The sequence below is a fragment of the Armigeres subalbatus genome, chromosome 2 (assembly GCF_024139115.2).
Source record: "Armigeres subalbatus isolate Guangzhou_Male chromosome 2, GZ_Asu_2, whole genome shotgun sequence".
Taxonomy (NCBI): Eukaryota; Metazoa; Arthropoda; class Insecta; order Diptera; family Culicidae; genus Armigeres; species Armigeres subalbatus.
In genome coordinates, this window is record NC_085140.1 from 272,786,748 (window position 1) to 272,807,706 (window position 20,959).

At 40.7% G+C, this 20,959-nt stretch overlaps 1 protein-coding gene across 22 annotated transcripts in view; it reads left to right on the top strand.

Annotated features, from left to right (window-relative positions):
• The first annotated feature begins 912 nt into the window (after positions 1 to 912).
• LOC134212252 (pancreatic triacylglycerol lipase) overlaps positions 913 to 20,959 on the top strand; it is a 103,151-nt gene continuing 83,104 nt past the window's right edge. The window contains exons 1-3 of one of the 22 annotated variants that reach the window (XM_062689920.1): positions 913 to 1,286; positions 2,043 to 2,435; positions 13,498 to 14,109. In XM_062689920.1, the coding sequence (XP_062545904.1) occupies positions 14,016 to 14,109 (94 nt within the window). In that variant the 5' untranslated portion in view covers positions 913 to 1,286; positions 2,043 to 2,435; positions 13,498 to 14,015. The other 21 variants (XM_062689923.1, XM_062689926.1, XM_062689924.1 and 18 more) reach the window with 21 other exon arrangements.

The window sequence follows — 20,959 nt, forward strand, 5'->3', positions numbered from 1 at the left end:
AGAAAGGCTTAGGTGTTTTCCATAACAATTTATTTGAAAAAATCTTTTAAAAGTGCTGGACTAAGTGAACATATACCGCATGTAGTCGCATGTTTGTCCCATATGAATAGGAAACCAAACAAAGATGGGATAGATATGCAATTACAGGCAGTACAGACTCCGAATATATTTATTTTATTTTATTTAAACGCTTTCAATATGCATATTGAAAGTATGTAGATTTTTCTTGTGAGAGTGATTACTAGAAAATTATAAATAAGTAGCTTTTGGCTTATGTGGATAAAGTGGCTGGAAGCTGGGAGGGAGCTCTCGATACTACACATCAAATAATTATATACTGTCGTCGTGCAACAAGTAAATTTTCAACAAGAAAAAACAATTAACGTAGGTGCCACCTGAAAAGACTAAATTCCGTGTTATTGTTGTTATAATTGCCTTCAAAAATCGCTTGCCGAGAGTTTCGTTTTCGGCTCACACAGACAGCTAGATTTCGGCTCAGCTTGACACACATATTTTTCGTATCTGCTTCTCCCTCCCAAGCTGGAAGCATTCATTTTCTACTATCAGAAAAGAGTGAGCATGAAAAAGCAAAACAAAACAAAAACATAATTGTTTGCACAATTTGCATTGAACTGAGAATAGGTATTGATCAACAAAGCTAAGGCATCCGTCGGAGTTAATTCACTCCTTGTGCACTCCATAGGCTGCTCAACACTCTCACTCTCTGTTGGGCTTAAATTGAGTTCAGTAGGCGTTGCATACTGCAACAACTTTAGCGGACGCCGGCGCCGGTATCACACCATACCATACGCGCGCCACTCGCCCAGTCAACTCCGACAGCTTCTCATGACGATCACCACGCGGTTCGCGAGGGAAAGCATTATGCTTCAGTTTTCCTTCAGCCGTCGTCGCGATCGGACTTACCCAACGATCACCAGTCAACTGCCCTGTGGCATCGCGCCGCAACTTAAGTCGGTTTCGTTCAGCAACAGCCTCGACAGTTGATCGCGTAACATCATAACAACAGCGGCTAGCATCGAACGTCCCCGAAACGTGCAAAATAGTTTAATATTAATGTACATATCGGTGTGTAGTTCAGCGATAACAAGTTTATCGTCCTTCACGGTCGTCTGAGATGTCGTATTCGGCGTGAGAGACTGCAGCAAAATCAGATTCGGCAGTGAAATAGCGACGGTTTCTGGTCAATTCACGCGAGGCTTGAGGAAGGTCAAAACCTTTTTTATGAGCCGTCTTCGCAAATGAATTACCATTAATTAATAATTGCGGTTCGTGGTCATTCCACTTTTAGGACAGTTTCAAAATTGGCGCTCTTTTTGGGGCTTCGTGAAATACAATGATTGTTGTTTTTGCTTCGAATTTGTAACTGCTATGAACTGTGTTGAACGTGACCGAAAAAAGCTACGCTAGGGTGACAATCGCTTAACGGACAAATGTACACATTAACTTTCCAAAATCATATTTGAACGGACAAAACAATTGCTTCTGTGCAAAATTTAGGATCAAGAGATTTATTCAAAATTTATTTCTAAATCTTATATATAAAAATGAAATGGCCTGTGTTCGTATCCGCATAACTCGAAAACGGCTGGATGGATTTTTTTCATTTCTTCAGCAGAAACATTCGTTATAGTTTCCGACGGGTTTATATGATATTTCCTAATGGAAAAATTACGAGTAAGGTTGAGCAAACCGTGAATAACTAAAATTGTGATTCCTATGCGAACTTTGCATGGGCAGTTCGGAATGCACATTCTCGCCTACTATGCAGGACAACGTATGCCGGGTCAACTAGTATGATTTAAAAATTTGAATTCTCTATAGAATATCTAAATTTGCATTTTTTTCTCAAAACTTCTTAGCAATCTACAATTTTGGAAAGCTTTCATTCATATTCTGATAGTTACAAGATTCTAATTATACAGTTTCTCTTTACTGAACTGAACCTGAGTTAGTTTCATTTGTTTTGGCCCAGTAATTCATATCATATATTAAACCAAATAAATGTTTTGTGCATTACGTAGCTGATTCCTGAAATTTAAATTTGCCAGTTTTTTCGTCACCCTGAGAAGTGCCCTCGCGGTAGTGAGCGCGCGCAATCGAAAGTAAACCATCGGTAAGCATTGGAAGTGATCGTCGTGTCGCGCCAGAAGACAGTGATTGCGATGAAGTAATAAGTGACGAGCGTGAGCAGGAAAACCGAAACGATATTGCTACTAGCACTCGACTTTGGGTTCACTATTCGGTCACACTGCGATGAAGAGAGCGCAGAAAGGCTTTTGTTTCAACTTCGGTTTCTGGAAAATGGGCAAACGAGTGGTGAATGCAATCGAGCTGGTGCGCGGTTACATGAATGGATGAATGATAGCCGACTTAAAAAAGACTAATGCTTAACGGTGTACACGCGATCTTCGTTGGTGAGCATAAGTAATCGGTGGTTTGTTCATGTTTGCAACTCTTTTGTTTTGCATTGTGAAACTGTGATGTCAATAGATCGTATCAGTGCATCGTCATATTAGCTGATGATGTTATTTGCAAAGTTACCAATCCCTTTCAATGAAAACTGTCACGCGATACTGTGTCTGCCTAAATAATGTCCCTTCAGAGGTGAGCCAGCCAACGGCTGAAATAATAATAATAAATAGTGTCGTTTTACAAAACATAATGTAACAATGTGTCATCAAATCAACAATTTTTTCAATTTGTTTACATAGTTCTCCAAAATAGTTCTCATGTGGAGTGCAATGAGATTAGATTGCCAAATAACAAAGAACCTACGACAGTCTTTTCTCTTTGTCATACAATAATTAAGATATACACCGGAACTGTAGACATGCCTGTTCTACAAAAAAAAACTTTTCAATTGGCGTTTCCCCCAGGCCTTTTGAACAGCTACCATTCCAGCTGCTTTCTGTTATTTCTCAATTGATTCTCATGCTAATTAATGATTTGAGTGTATTACTTCTACGTGAAGTTAAACGATTTACAATGATATGGAAATGCTAATGTCATCTTCCCTAAGTTTGGAAGAAGAAGGTGTTTTGATTTGCTCATATGCTATTGATTTTCCACGTGGCATATGAGCAAATCAAACCACCTTCCTTTTGCCAGTGGAGGCAAAATGATTGAGATAGGCAAAATTTGGCCCAAATTCAAATCCTTATAACTTTTTGAAAAATTGATGAAATTGGATAAAACCGGAAGCATTCGACTGCAAATTTAGTCAAGATTTAGGAACATGCATGGTCACGAATACTGGCCACCGGAGATGTTCCGGATTTTCGGAGGCCATGTCAAAACCACATTTTTTCTGCCGCTCGTATTTTTGTTTGAAGTTACATCGATGAACACTATTTTCCTAGAAACTAAATCTTATTGAAAATTGAATGCGGGCGGTTGCGCTAAGATCCGTTGAAAAACATCCAAGATATGGTCATTTCAGTAAACCTGTTTCCGGATACTATGGTCAAGTATGTTCATTTCATTTATTTAGTTAACATCTAAACAGATAACACTGAATCAACAATTTGACGCCACAATGCACGGTTCGAGGCCGCATCTCTCCATCCTCGGATACGCCCCACGCTCGCCAAGTCGTTTTGCACCTGGTCTGCCCATCTCGCTCGCTGCGCTCCACGCCGTCTTGTACCTGCCGGATCGGAAGCGAACACCATCTTTGCAGGGTTGCTGTCCGGCATTCTTGCAACATGTCCTGCCCATGGTACCCTTCCGACTTTAGCTACCTTCTGGATACTGAGTTCGCCGTAGAGCTGGGCGAGCTCGTGGTTCATTCTTCGCCGCCACACACCGTCTTCTTGCCCACCGCCAAAGATGGTTCTGAGCACCCGTCTCTCGAATACATTGCATCATCTCATCTCGAGCATTGTCCATGTTTCATGTCCGTAGAGGACTACCGGTCTTATTAGCGTCTTGTACATGACATATTTGGTGCGGTGGCGAATCTTTTTTGACCGCAGTTTCTTTTAGAGCCCGTAGTAGGCCCAACTTCCACAGATGATGCGCCTTCGTATTTCACGACTAACATTGTTATCGGCCGTTAGCAAGGATCCGAGGTAGACGAATTCCTCGACCACCTAGAAGGTATCCCCGTCTAAATCGTAGGTATCCCTGTATCCCCGTTTATCGTAATCGTTTCGTAATCGTAATCGTTTATCGTTTATCGTAGGTATCCCCGTTTATCGTAACACTGCTTCCCAGGCGGGCCATGTCGCGCTCAGTTCCGCCCACAAGCATGTACTTTGTCTTTGACGCATTCACCACCAGTCCAACTTTTGTTGCTTCACGTTTCCGGCGGGTGTACAGCTCTGCCACCTTTGCAAATGTTTCGTCGACAATGTCCATGTCATCCCCGAAATAAATAAATTGACTGGATCAGTTGAAAATCGTACCCCTGCTGTTACACCCGGCTCTCCGCATGTTACCTTCTAGCGCAATGTTGAACAACAGGCACGAAAGTCTATCACCTTGTCTTAGTCCCAGGCGCAATTCGAACGAACTGGAGTGTTCGCCCGAAATCTTCGCACAGCTTTACACACCATCCACCGTTGCTTTCAGTCAGTCTGGTAAGCTTCCCAGGGAAGCTGTTCTCGTCCATAATTTTCCATAGCTGTAAGCGGTGTATACTGTCGTATGCCGCCTTCAAATCCAAGAACAGCATTCACGGCATTTTTGAAGGATTTGCCGTACAATAAAGATCTAGTCCGTTGTCGAGCGGCCGTCAACGAAGCCGGCTTGGTAACTTCCCACGAACTCATTCACTAATGGTCACAGACGTCGGAAGATGACCTAGCATATCACTTTGTAGGCATATCACACATATCACACTCCAGCTTATCGCCTTTCTTGTAGATGGGGCATATTGCCCCTTCCTTCCACTCCTCCGGTAGCTGTTCAGTTTCCCAGATTCTGACTATCAGTTGGCTAGCTTTTCCGGGCCCATCTTGATGAGCTCAGCTCCGATACCATCCTAACCAGCTGCTTTATTGGTCTTTAGCTGTTGGATGGCATCCTTAACTTCCCTCAAGGTGGAGGCTGGTTGGCTTCCATCGTCCGTTAAGCTGACGTAATCATCTCCTCCGCTGCATTGACTTTCACTGCCTGTACTCTCAGCGCCATTCAAATGTTCCTCGTAGTGCTGCTTCCACCTTTCGATCACCACACATTTCGGCGCGAGGCACGAACTTGCGTGTTTCTTGAAAAAAATTCTTCTTTAATTGCAATTCTTGCTTTTTTAAAGTGCTATTGTTTGTTATGTGAAAAATTCTTAATTGTTTGTGGAACTTTTACATTATTTGTGGGAATTTTATATTCATTTATTGCTCATACCTTGAGTTCTTCATTAACAATTTTCTTATTTTTTATGTAAAATTTCTAATTTTACATGGAAATTTTATTTTGCTATCAATTGTATATACCAAATTTTATACAGTTTCTGTAAGGTTCTTATACAGAATTGTATTAATATCTGCCGTCCGCTGGCGCTGGTTTGGTGAGGGTTTCTGTTCAGAGTGCATCCTTCCACCTTTCAGTATTTATTATACGAAAATATGTATGAAGCGTGAACGACCAGGTCCAATTTCTCTCAATCCCTGTCTATCCTGTAACAATCTGATTTATAAATAATCCCTGTTTCTTTGTCAACCGAACCGTTTAAGATTGAAATTTGAACTAGTTTGTCTCCATATATTTGTCAGAACATTGATCACTTTGACCCTAGGCGACATGACCAATTTACCCCCCTACTTCTGTGTTTTTCAAGTCACAGCTAAATTAAAAAAAACTCGCATCATAACAAGTAAAATAAACGATGTCAATGATACATTGGTTTAGAACTACTTACTCAAAGTTTGCATGGCCTGAATGCTGGCCACAGTGCTGAAATTACACCAAACTAGGATTTCGGGAAAGCGCACATAATGTGGCTGAAATCTCGCTGTTAAATAGTTATTTCATGATAGCTCGGAAAGTATGAAATACTTGAACCATGGTGTAGCTTGGAAAAATACGATAAATCTAAAAATATGGGATATACAAGCCGATGCTCATTTTTTTATCCCTCCTGTTCACTTTACTCCCACTACCCAGCAACGAGATAACGTATCTTCAGGGCCAAATCCAGCGGATCACCCTTCTTAAATATGAAGGCGGGGACTTCTCCTTTCGTTCTAATTGTACGCCCTAAAAAAACAAAACTCACAATTATAAAACCTTGACATATATAATTCTGCAAGGTTTTATTGCAAGAAATGTAAACTTTTTATACAGATATTGTAATAAAATAATACAAAATTGTTAGATTTCAATTCAATAATGATTGTATTAGAATCTTCCGAAATTATATATGCCAAAATTGTTCTTATACAGAATTATAGGTATTATGATCTGCCATTCATTGTGTCACAGGTTTTAGGGGGGAGGGGGTCTAAGAATTTGTGACAGTCCATGTAGTAGGTATACAAAAAAGCGTGACAGAGGGGGAGGGGGTCTAAAAATCCCAAAAAATAGTGGACGTCATATTTGAATCGCCCCCTGCTGCAATTGCGATTGTTGTTACTTGTTACCTTCGTATTTTTCTAGCGGGTTGCTGACTTCAAACGATAAATGATTGATATAAGAGATAAAAGAACTGGCAACAATATTAGAACGTTGCACCGAAGTATCATTCTAATATCAAGATATGCTATGGATAAGAGCAAACTAAAGGCACATGATATTGATCACTTCTTACAAATAGCTAATCTTGATCTCCTCGTGATATTTTAGTGCAATATATTGATATTGTCGTCTGATCTTTTATCTCTTGTATCAATCATGTCCATATCTCATTTTGCTATCTTATCAACATTTGATATTATTCAACTATTATCGTCTACTCGGGAAACGAACGAAAAAACGGAGAACTAGAAATATTTTTATGATGAGACGCTAGCCAAGGTTTTATCTGTCTCATAGATCAGTATTCAATACCGAAAGTAGCTTTCCAGAATCTTGTACAACCCTATCGGTACTGCCACCATTTGTAGCGGTATCGCCGCGCAGTAAGGAATTACTTAGCGCTTAAACTCGATGGCGACCTCGGCAGTGCCAGCCACCAAATCACTCGTTTGATAATTCTCCCGCCTCATCCACGTACGAGGAATTCCTGTGTAGGGTTAACTTCTCCATAAGTTCCACTACAGTGGCTACCAGACAGATCGGTCTGTACCCCGAGAGCTTACCCGGCATCGGTAACAGGACCAAATGCTGTCTCTGCAATTTTCCCGGGAATGTATGCTCTGCTCATCCAGGCACCTCTACATGGCTCACCTGAACATGCCCGGATCGGCTATTATGACTGACTTGAACGCTATGTGTTTTATTTGGGACGAGTGACTCCAGTACCGTCACCTTATCGACGGCCGCGGTGTGAGAAAAACATTTCAATTATCGCCTTCAGCTTTGTTGGACAACCATCACTACCCGATAGGCTTAACCCATTTGTTCATGTTAAGGTTCTGCTGGTGTTGTCTGACTTTCTTGAAAATTTCTTGCTTTATTTGATGGCTTTGTTTAGAGCTAATCTCAGCGCTTTGTCTCATATTCGCCGATTGAGTCCTTTGCATTCATCTTCTAGCTCTGAGGCAGATTACATGCAGAGTTGCAATTTGCTCGCTCCAACATCAGTACGCCGGTCGTCTGCTATTCCACGGTCTCGTCTTTGTCGACATGCTAGTGTCGTAATCTGCTGACAGAATCGCAAGTAGTTAATTACCGCTCAGGCTTGCCGTCCCAGAGCTTCCCTGAAGGTTTCATTATGAATAGAAATGGTAGACCTTCCACGTTCAGGTTGTAGGATTAGCTTTCTGGCTTTCTCACAGTACCTCGCTGTCCATCTTGTAGCGGATAACCACATGGTCGGAATGAGTGTAACCATCACCCATTCTCCACTACAGGTCATCTTGGACTGCAGATCGTTACGTATCAGGTATCAGGTATCAGAACGTCGGCTCCAGGGGCACGTTCACCTCAATTTGGGAGATTTGTGCCATCGCCTTCACAGCCTTTTTCATCACACACCTGACGGAAAAGGAAGTGAACAAAAGGAAAGGAATGTGGATGGGAGAACAAAGGGAATGTTTGGAAAAGGGCCCTTGAAGAGGGCATACAACGCATTAGCGTACAAGAGCTTATAGCTCCTTACCACAACGGGTTATGAACAACAAAATACTCTGAAGGTTCAGGTTTCTGAAGTCAATTTCACTAAGTAAGTGTTTACCAAATATTTGGAAGCGCAATTGTGCATAGACTGGGCAGTTACATATTAGATGATAAGAAGTTCCATAATCGGATTCACAACTATCACAAACAGATGATTCAACGCGTTGAATATTTGCCATGTGATAGTTCAGTCGGCAGTGACCTGTCAAGGCCTTGACTAAGACACTGCAATTCTGTTTAGACAGATTAGCTAAATAGCTTGCTACTACCGGAGATGGCTCCCGGATGTACAATTTTGTTTGATGACATGAATCCAGACTACTCCAATGCCATTTGTGCTGAGTGACAGCCCAAGAGTTGATCAAAAGCTTCACCCAACACTTGGATATTGGAATAGCTGGCTCAGGACCAATAAAGTCATGCGATGCTCCATTACGAGCTAACTCATCAGCCAATTCGTTTCCAGCTATGGAAAAATGGCCAGGTACCCATATAAGGTGTAAAGTATTTACTGAATTCAGTTCCTCAATTTGAGTTCGACATGCGATTACTAACTTCGACCTTGAGTTGGCCGAGGCGAGAGCTTTAATAGCTGCTTGGCTATCTGAACAGAAGTATATTACTTTGCCCATAATGCGTTGCTGCAGTGCAGATTGCACTCCACACATGATGGCAAATATTTCCGCTTGAAAGACAGTGCAGTGTGTACCCAGTGAGTGGGACTGTTCCAATCTCAGCTCACGCGAGTAGACACCTGCACCCGCTCTACCTTCGAAGAGGGAGCCGTCAGTGTAACAAACAATGCTGTCCGACATACTTCTCTCCAAATAGCCAGATGTCCACTCATCCCGCGAGGGGAATTGTGTTGAAAATGTCCTATAAGGAAAACTACTATCGTGTGTGAGATCATTTGGTGTGAGGACAGTTCTGTCCCAATCAACCATGAACTGTAACAACGAAGTGTGTGTAGAACTGCGGCTTACAGGATTCTCTTCCATAAAACCGAGAACCCATAATCGGTAGGTACAAGGAAGTGCTTCTTGTTTGAGATGTATGTGTAGTGGGACAACGTCGAGAAGAACCTCGAGAGCAGCCGTGGAGTCGAAGAGAACGCACCAGTCATTGCCATTAGGCACATCCTTTGAAGATGGCCTAATTTAGACTGAATTGTCCTCACTTCACCCTTTTGCCACCACACAAGACATCCATAAGCCAAAATTGGTCGTACAACTGTTGTGTAAATCCATTTGATATATTTAGGTTTAAGACCCCAAGTTTTACCAAAAGTTCGTCGGCATTGACCGAAAGCCATACACGCCTTTTTGACTCTGAACTCAATGTTAGGAGTCCAGGAGAGCTTGGAATCAAGAATTAGTCCCACATACTTTACCTGATCCGTTACATTGATTTGATGAAAAAGATGTAATGGGCGAATACCATTACGGTTACGTTTTTCCGTGAAAAGTACAATAGATGTTTTATTCGGATTAACCGAAAGGCCATATTGGCGACACCAACTTTCGACTGCCTGAAGAGCATTTTGCATCAGGTCGAATAAAGTAGTAATACACAAACCGGCTATTAATATTAGATAGTCGTCGGCAAATCCATAGGTAGGAAAACCGCCATTATTGAGTAATCTCAATAGCGTATCTGCAACGAGGTTCCACAAAAGTGGAGATAATACTCCCCCTTGAGGGCAGCCACAGACACTTAATTTCCTAATCGTTGCTTGACGTAATGTCGAGTAGAGATGTCGGTTTTTAAGCATCTGGTGAATCCATTTGGTAATTATATTAGGTAGCCCATGACAACGTGCGGCTTCCAATATTGCATCGAAAGACACGTTGTCAAAAGCACCCTCAATATCTAAGAACGCACCCAAGCATGATTGCTTTTGAGCAAATGCTTTTTCGATGTCGTAGACAACCTTGTGTAGAAGAGTCACGGTGGACTTTCCAGATTGGTAAGCATGTTGATTAACATGAAGAGGCATGATTGCCAAACAGTCATCACGAATGTGATGATCGATAATGCGTTCTAAGCATTTCAGAAGAAATGAGGTCAGACTGATGGGTCTAAAACTCTTTGCTTCTTCATACGAAGCACGTCCTCCTTTTGGGATAAACTTTACAGTGACATCCCGCCAGGATATGGGAATATACCCAGTAGCAAAACTGCATACTAAAAGTTTTTTCAAAACATGTTTGATATGCTCAAAACCCTTCTGAAGAAGAACGGGATAGATCCCATCTTCCCCTGGAGATTTGTAAGGAGCAAAACTATTAAGAGCCCATTGAATCGATTCAGTAGTTATGATTCTACGAGCCTGAGCCCAAGACCCATAACTACATGAAAAGACATCAGGAACATCCGAAGATGCAATATCTACACATCCAGGGAAGTGTGTATCAAATAAGTGCTCTAACGCTTCTTCGTCAGAAGAAGTGTAGTCGCCATTTGGCTTGCGAATTTCGCCAACTTGGAAATCCTTGGATCTCGCAAGAATTTTGTTCAATCGAGTGGCTTCACTCAAATTGGAAACATTTGCACAAAGGTTTTTCCAGCCGAATCGTTCAGCAGATCGTAGAGCCTTCTTGTAAACTTTGCGAGCCAACTTGAAAGAATCCGTCCCTGCTGAATGGCGTCTGTTCCAACTCCTTCTACACTGCTTCCTGAGCTTAGCCAAATCGGAATTCCACCACGGGGTTCCTCTTGAGGTTTTCACAGAACGCGAGGGGCAAGCTTCTTCAAAAGCTTCTACGATATGCAACGTTGTAGTATCAACGGCATCATCCAAGTCGGTAGGAGTTTCAATGGATGGTAGATATCCATGAAATTTTGTCGAGAGCAACTCTGTATAGAGATCCCAGTTGGTTGAACGGGGATTTCTAAAACGCAAGGTCTGCGAAGAAACATTCAACTGATCAAAATAGATGTAGCGATGGTCAGATATGGATTCCTCATCTGACACATGCCAATTCGTCAACTCGTGACTGATTCTATTGGAGCAGAGAGTTATGTCTAATACTTCTGCTCTATTAGATACCATAAAGGTTGGGCGATTGCCTATGTTAAGTAAACCAAGTTCGGTACTACTTAAGTATTCCATCAAGCTGGAGCCTCTCAGATTGATATCCGAGCTACCCCAGATGATGTGATGAGCATTAGCATCACTACCGACAATTAGCGGAAGGCCTTTTGACGTGCAATAACTGACCACTTGTTTGAAAGCATCCGTAGGGGATGGTTCATCATGTGGTAAATAAACCGAACAATAGACGTATTTCCTGACGGGTGATCCGCCAGTTGCATCAATTGTGACAGCACATACATCTCTGGTTGTTAGTTCAGAGATAAGTGTAGCAACGATAGCGTTGTTAACAAGTACACATGCACGCGGCATTGATCGAGAGTTTGCCATTTCTTTACTGAAAGCAGCAAAAACCGGGTTCACTAGGTTACCTAGGTAGAAGCTACCCTTGCGAAAATAGGGTTCCTGCACCAAAGCCACTTGGGATTTGCCATTTTGCATAAGTCTACAAAGATTAATCGTTGCTGTTCTTTTGTGCTGAAGATTGATTTGAGCTATCCTAACTGTAGCCATTGCGAATTACGATAATACACTCCACAACTTCAACATTTATGTGAACAGCAACGATGAAACCAAGTCGGTATCGTATCAAGAACGTCAAAGACGAAACACATAGTACACTGTGAAAAACGCATAAAGCGAATCCATATAGGTGACAATTTGATGTAAAACTAAATAAAAACATACTCATAATCCCACCCTTATTTAACTTCAAGTTGAGATTGAATAAGAGTAGCCGATTATTCCGGAGAAGCAATAAGTCAACTACGCCATAGCTCCGGTTAGCGCAGTAAGGGCTTAATACTGTGAAGGGTGCCCTGGTGCTTCACAGGCTCCGTGAGCGGTTAGGTTTTTATTAGACCCCCTAACCATACATTCGTAGGCACGGTAAGCATAAAGCCGCATCACACCAAGAATTAGGGGTCATCTGTATGGTGGACTTCTACCACTGGAACAGGCCATCCGTAGCGTTATTCCGGCTGCCGACACCACACGGCTATCTAGGCTGTTCGTGGAGCGAAGTTGACATTGACTTTACGTCAACTCTCAATGTGGCCGAACAGCCGAACCAACAGACAACCATCACTACCCGATAGGCTTAACCCATTTGTTCATGTTAAGGTTCTGCTGGTGTTGTCTGACTTTCTTGAAAATTTCTTGCTTTATTTGATGGCCTTGTCTAGCTCGCTGAGTTCGTTCCTCACATTTGTCGATTGAGTCCTTTGCATTCATCTTCTAGCTCTGAGGCAGATTACATGCAGAGCTGCAATTTGCTCGCTCCACCATCAGTACGCCGGTCGTCTGCTATTCCACGGTCTCGTCTTTGTCGACATGCTAGTGTCGTAATCTGCTGACAGAATCGCAAGTAGTTAATTACCGCTCAGGCTTGCCGTCCCAGAGCTTCCCTGAAGGTTCCATTATAAATAGAAATGGTAGACCTCCCACGCCCAGGTTGTAGGATTAGCTTTCTGGCTTTCTCACAGTACCTCGCTGTCCATCTTGTAGCGGATAACCAAATGGTCGGAATGAGTGTAACCATCACCCACTCTCCGCTACAGGTCATCTTGGACTGCAGATCGTTACGTCGATAATCGATTATACTTCGGTTCACTGAAACGTTCTTCGTCGGGAGTCGTCGTTGAACACACCATTTATGTACCTTTTCTTGTATTCATCTCATTAGACACTCGTCCCTCGTGCTCACTACATTCTGGAACGGGAAACTTCCCGTCGTTCAGATCGCCGCTAATTTTCTCGCAACAAGTACCTAGCAAACGATGGGAGATTAAGTCTAGCTGATCACTATTGAATTTAATCGTAATCAGCCGTCTGCGTTCAAAAATTATAGTAAAAAGAGTGAACGATTCAAAAAGATTTGTGTCTTTTTCAGTCAAGAGAATGGCAGTATCAATACAAAGTGAATAAAATTTATTAGAAAATTACTTCTATTTTCCAACAACAGGACTTTTTGGTAGTCCGTTTACATACAGTGAATTTCACCAATTACAAAATCAAAACATGGAAAATCTGTCCACACACGCTTCCCACATATAACCAAATAACGTTCATGTTGGGAATTCGATGCATTTTCTTTTGGTCTAAGGAATTAGATATTAAGAGTGTATGCAATGCTCACCGCGGAGATCGTTCCAATAAATGCCACTAAGGCTGCCTAATTCCGAAAGACTAACATTAACGAGACGCACCGATCGTTTACTCAGCGTATTTGCTTTACCAACAAACCGTGAAGTGCAGTGATTTGAGCGTTTTGCAGACCACGACCGGGTGGTGACACTTTGTAGTTCAAACAAAAGTGAAAGACTGCGGAGAAGACCGGCTTTCTGCGGTTTGTGTGCTGTGGCCCCAATCACGGCGACGCGACCAACCTAGCCGAGGCAGTGTATTACTTAATCGAGTTTGTGTGATTAAGGAGTGGCGACCGACTATGACTGGACGGGTTTGACTTCCTAGGGTGCTGCTGCCGTTGCCGATGCTGCGTAGTGGTTTTGAGAACGACGACGACGACGGTGTTTGCATTAGAGTTGAGTGGCCAGCTCGTTTACCCTACACAAGTGTACCCGGAGAGGAGTAGGAAATCGAGCTGAGACTCATTTCCTTAAAAATTAAACAAGTGTAATTCGACACTACCGCGGGCATAATTGGCGGACGCGTACCCTGATCCAAGATGCAGCTTCCTGGCGTGGCATCCATGGTGTCATGCGCCCCGGCGGTCGCAATTGGACTGATTTGCCTCACCCTGCTTGTGAAACCAATTCAAGGTAAGTGTGCCGGGTGTAACTGTTGACTGAGTTTTTGTTTGTCAGGTGGTGGATCGAAGCTTTCTTATGCTGACGGACGTGACAATGAATTTGCGGACACCGATGGCTTGATTTTGGTGGTCTCGTTTGGTCGTGACCTTGCGTTCTATTTTGCTTTTTTGTATTCATTTCATCATAGCCAGCCACTTTGCCTTTAAATAAAATATAAGGATCAATATATAAATCAATACAGCGGCTCTCATTCAAACCATAATAGATTCTAGTCTTGCCATAAATTTGAGTTAACTTACATTTCGATTTCAAAGTTGTACGTTATATTGAATTGTACGTTATATTGAAGCATGAATAATCATCCTCATATTACAGTACTTGAATTTATGGGCGAATATTTATTTTACTAGCATAAGGTTTAGGTAGCAGTGTGGAATAGCTTTTCTTGCAAACAACTCCTGCAATCTTGTTCGATTTTTAGAAAAATGGTCCTTGTTTTGATTATGTCGACTGCTTTCTTTGTACTTTTCGGTAATTTATTTGGCGTTTCAGTCTGGTTTTTGAATGAAAAACTATATGTTGTTTATGATTAAAAACCAGGCTGTAATACCAAATAAATCACCGAAAAGAAAAATGACCCTGAAATTGAATCCAATATTATTATTTATTAAAGATCTCAGATTAAAAACCAAGGAAATAATTTGCAAACACAAGGCTTGCTTTTCACTACACTGTTTGCATGAATATTCATAAATTGGTTATTTGCAATCTTTAGCGGATTTAAACCAGGATTTTTGTTTCGATAAACTCCCAAAGGCATTCCTGAAGCACTTGATACCATTGAGAATTTCTTTAAAAATTCCATTAGGTATTCTTTCCTGTAGTAAAACCATACAAAATACCTGAACACTATCCGATAATTTGTTGGAAGAATTTTTCCAGAAATTTAGTGTACTGAAGAATGGTATAATTTCTAATGGGATTCCTAAATTATTTCCGAAGGAGCACTTGAAGGACTTTCCGAAGGAATCCTTGAATTGATTCCCGAAGGAATACAAAAAGAACTTTGAAGGTATTTTTAATGGATTTTTTAACGGAATAGTCGAACATTTCATAAAAAGGATTTAGAAGAAATTTGAAACGGATTTTTTTACAAATTATTTTCTAAATAAATTCCTAAAAAATCCAGAGAATTTTTAGATGAATTTTCGATATGTACACTGATAGTCATAAATATACGTCTTGTTTTTATAGTAATCTGTAGAAATTCCTACGAATTTTTTGTCCATTATTGTACAAGCCACGGCACTAGACTAAAAACTGTGTCCCATCCCAAGACGTTGTGGGCCCAAGGAGTGAACATTACCCATCTTAACTAAGTTACTCTCAACGATTCAACAACAACCATCTAATAATGTAAACGGAGTGGTTGGTACGAGATGTCCCCGTTCTATGGCTTAATTGTGAAAGAATTGATTTTCACAGGTATTTACAACAACGCTGCACAGTAGGCCTGGCCGCTTTCATGTTTGAACTGCATTTATTGTGCCTTGCACACAAAATGACAACTTTCGTGATCATTTTCCAAGGCTCTCATAGATGTGAAAAATTTCTCCGCAGCTCATATAGCACGTGCTATCCAAGCATTCACCGCCGGAATGCACCACGTGGCGGCCAAATTTGAAAAAATATCAATATCAATATCAATTTTTTTCTGAAGGTATGTTTTTCTTAGGCGACTATCTGGCGCGTATTTCCCGTTACGACAAAAAATCAGCGGAAGAGTAGATTTTTTTATGATCGGTACAGTATGATGTGCTTCAAACATAAATATTGACAAGTAAAGTGATAGATGTAGTCGAATCTATCACTTTCCAGGATTCTGTCATGAACTGGCTGTGTATGTGTAGACTAGACTAGAATTTTTAAATGAATTTTCGAAGGATTTTCCAAACGTATTTCCGAAAAAAAAAATTTCAAGGAAAATCTCCTAAGAAATGCTTAAATGAACTCCGAATTTCTATAGCAATTATCTATGAAAATTATGAAAAAATCCGAACGAATTCCTCCTCAATTTCTAGAGGAATTCCTTACAAAATTTTAGAAAGAGTTGCTGGGAAAAATCTGAGGAATGTCCTAAGTAAGTAATACCAGGAGGATCTCAATGCGAGCTTTTTGGTTCGGGTGTCAGTTGAGGGTAAAAAAAGTAATTCCATAATGGATCTGCAAGATTTGTTGGTAAAAGTAATGGAGGAAGTTCTGCAAGATTTGTTGGTAAAAGTAATAACAGAATTTTTTGACGATTTTTTTCATGTACTCCGGAAATAATTTCAAAATAAATTCCTCATTTATTCAATTTCCTAAATATAGAAATAAAATAGATATAAAATATCTAAAGCAATTGCTGAAGAAATTTCTACGCGAATTTTCGAAAGCTAAAGAATTTTCCAAAAGAATCCCGAAAGAATCTCCTAAGGAATTTTCGAAGGAATTTCCAATAAAATTTCCGAAATATTTTCCATAGGTATTTCTTGAGGAGCTTCGGTAGATATTTCCCAAGAAATTCCTAAAGGAATTCGTAAATGTGGTTCTAACTGAATGATTTTAAGAATTTCCGAAAAAAAATCCAGGAGGAAGTTTTGAATTCCAAACAGAATATACATTTCTGAAGTAGTTCTTTAAATTCCTTTTTTCAATTCTCGAAGCAACATCCTGAGGAGTTTGAAAATTAATTTTTATATTTAGTTCCGAAGTTGCGTCCGGAGGAGTTTTCAAATGAATCCCCGGGAAGAATTTCTGAAGGAAATCTTTAGCCCTAACCCAAATTTTTGTTTTAGCTCAAAATCGCTATTTTACTTGTTAAAATTCATCTAAACACGTTATGGGCAAAAATTTTTAAATTCGTAATTTCATCATTTCCACATTTTGAATTTATAGAATTTTGTTTTAAAAGTTTTTCATCCAGTAAAATAATTTCTTGACACTATTCATCTTTTTTGATTTTTCAACATAGGGTGAAAGATCCGATAGTCGTGGGTGTTCCTATAGTTGCGGTAGAGCTGTTTTAACAAAATCTACGTATTAAACGCAGCAACCCATCTAGTCCATCAATTTGTTGACCTGTCATTAGACAAAATAAATGAAATCAGGTTTGGATTTCCCGCAAAATCGGTAAAGTATCATTAAAATACCTTATCTTTTTCTTGGCTTTGTACCAATAGTTGCGGTAGTGTTCCCATAATTGCGTGTCCCATATGAAAACAATGGGATTCGCAACTATAGGAACCCGAATTAAAAATTATCGCAACTATTGGAACGCTGCACCATTAATTGGAGGTTCCATTTTAGAAGGCAATGTAGATGTTACTGCAATTGGAACACATGTCGGATGAAATATAAGTAATAACCTTTCATATGCACGCTTGAGGTAAGTGATATGAAGTATAGACTTGGTGGGAACCAACAAATAGTGGTGGAACGTGCTTAGTTCCTCCACTATTGGGTCTTTTACCCTATTAAGAGTTCAAAAATTCCCGTTCAAAGTCGACTTATTGCATTTTTTTATTTTCAGGGTTCTATTTTTATTTTCCGTTTGAATAGTTACATAAATATTTTATAGTGTTCCAGTCACCACTATAGCCTCTTTCGAAAAGGATTAGTTGTGGAAAAAAACTACAAATATTTCACTTTTCAAAGGTATTCGAGCAAAAACACGAAGGATCGAAAAAAAATAATTTTTTATTAATTTTTTTGTAATGTATAAAATTATGAAAATTAACTTTGAACCATATTGAAACATACATTAAAGTATATATTATTGATCGACATCAATTTTTTCGAAACCTGAGCAATTTTCTTCTTCTTTATTGAAAGGCTCAAGCACCAAAAGGGATTACGAGGCGCAATTCTTTTTAAATGTTTTATTTTCAATTTCATATTCTGTGTCTTATTTCTAGTGGTTAGTTTTTGGGAGCCGAAAGCTCGCGGCTTAGTCGAGGTTAAGGAGTACAAAATTTTAAAATAGGATAGGATAGGGACGAGAGATTTTAACATTGTCATTAAGTAGCGTTGTTGCGGTGTTTTCCCTGCATCTGGATATAGTGATCACGTAGGATGGACCTCAACGATTAAAAAAATCCGTTATCCGGAGGGCTAGATGAAAACATTGATAGTCAAGGTCAAGCTTACCCAGCACACCTCTAATGTCTTCGTTGTCTGTTTTCCCTTGAGCCCGGAGGGATGCACATGAATCGGACCTGACAGCTTCGTATTCGTGATAGTTGCGGACAACGTGATTGATATCTTGATAGCCTGCACCGCAGCCGCAGTGATTGCTGTCTGCGAGGCCTATTCGATAGGAAAGCGCATTTAATGAGTAATGGTTTGACATCAGCCTAGACATTACCTTAATAAAGTCTCGACTGATGTCCAACCCCTCGAATCAGGATTTCCTCGATACCTGTGGGAGAATAGAATGTAACCACCTACCCAAATCTCCTTCATCTCATTTTCGTCGCCAACTGAGCAAGGCTTGCTGACGAGCAATTGAGAAAAAATCACTAAAGGCGATTTGACGCCCATATATCGCCTTCCATAGCACCCACCCACCTTGGCGAGTGAGTCCGCTTTCTCATTGCCCGGAATCGAGCAATGTGAAGGGACCCATACCAAGGTGATTGTGAAAAGCATTCAGCATATTTCGTATTTTGCCTAGAAAATACGGTGAGTACTGACCCGGCCCCATTGAACGAATAGCTAAGGCTATCCGTGAAAATGAAGTATTGATCAGAGGTTTGCTCTAATGCGCACTGTATAGCCGCTAATTCTGCGAAATTCATTGAAGACACCAAATCCAGTGGATTCATTTGTTTTGACCGTCGCTCAAAATGCTTTGTTGCAATTGACATGGCTGTATTTACTCCCGAAAATTCGCGGTGTGTGCTCCAATCGGAGCGGATCTTGTCTCATCGTCAGATCAAAAACTCCAGTAGAGCTGAAAGTGTCTAAGAAACAACTACGATTGGGATCAAAAGAAGAAGGGTCAATCTCCAGGCTTATATAGCAGTAGTACAGTGTCATAAATTCAGCTTGGAAGTTTCGTTCGATTAGCTTCTCAAAATTTGCAATTACCAATGGATTTGAAACGTCGCACCGAATGAGGAATTTATACTACAATTCCGCGAAATGATCTGATAAAGGAAGTGCTCCAGTAAGTACTTCTAAACTCATTGTATGAGTCGAGTTTATACAACCTAACGCGATACAGAGGCAACTCTACTGGATACTTTTGAGTTTTAAGATGTGAGTTTTCGCGGATTGGAAACAAAAACTACCGTATTCGAGGACCGAGAGGATCGTTGGGCGATAAAGCTTTATCAGATCCTCAAGGTGAGTATCCCACCATGTCCCGGTAATTGTGCACATGAAGTTGATTCGTTGTGTGCATTTCTGTTCAGATGTCTAATGTGCATTCCACAGGTGCTTTTCGAATCGAACCAGACCCCTAAATATCTGTGTGAATTGCCTTAAGTGATTTTCTCACCTATGAGATGAAGCTTAAGTTTGGCTGGCTCTTGCTCATGCCATGATTTCATAGTGGACGTAACAACCATTGCACTTCCGCATGTATTTCGAATAATTTAGGGACAAACATCGCAAATTTAAAACATTTCAATCCGTAAGCACTTAAATGAGGCTTGAAACAAGCAACGCATCGATGTTGCAGCGGTTGAATTACTGAAATTTCGAACGGTTGATACGTCAACTATAAAATCATGGGCAGTAGAAAAGACAATCAGCTCTGTTTTCTCCAGAGAGAATTCGATGCCTATCTTTATAGCCCAAGTTGAAAAATGGTGTAAAGTATCTTGCAAAAGTCCTTGCAGATCGCCCACCCCTGTCCCTGTAAGGGATACAACAGCGTCATTCACAAGTTGTCTTAGCATGCAATTCTCCATGAGACATCTGTCGATGTCTCTGACGTAAAAATTATAAAGAAGGGGGCTTAAACATGAGCCCTGGGGGAAACCCATGTAACTGATTCTTGAAGTTGTTGAGTGTTCATGAGAGAAGCTCATATGTTTCACTGACAATAAGCTGTACAAATAGTTGCTCAAGATTGTTGAAAGCTCACATTCGTGGACTTTGTCTGAAAGGACGCTAACTCAATCTGAGTGAAAAGCCTCCTTAATATCCAAGTACATTGCACCCATTGATTTTTTTTTAAATTTTTTTTTGTGATCGGGCCAGTTGTATTTCAGTAGTAAGCAACGCGAGACAATTGTTCGTTCCATTGCCTCTGCGGAATCCAAATTAGGTATCTGAAGAAGCCATTTGATTCAACTCATTTGTCGAGCCGGTTGAGAATCATTTTCTTAAGCAGCTTACATGATAACAACGCGATTGGACGGTAAGAATTATGATCTAACTCAGATTGTTCTGGTTTTATTTTCATGGCAATCACCCTTACTTGTCTCCACTAATCCGAGACAACATTGCCTTCAAGAAGTTGAATTAATAAATTCAACAAGCGCCTCTTCGCGACTTCTGGGAGGTTCTTTTTAAGCAGGTTGAACTTGACTCCGTCCATTCCTGGAGCAGTATTGTTACATGAAAAGAGAGCAAGTGAGAATTCAACTATCAATAAGGGAACATCCATCTCGTTTCGCTCAACGTTTATAGCACGCTCAGCTTGGGACAGAATCAGGGCATACCTTCTTTGGAAGGGGAAAATCCACCGAAAGGATTTTTTTCTTGATCTTTATTAACCGACGACGCGTTGCGTATTCTTCTATCAACGATCCAAAGCCCATTAACGAAATTCCACCAGTAGCCGCGCTTCTTGGCATTTACCAGGCTC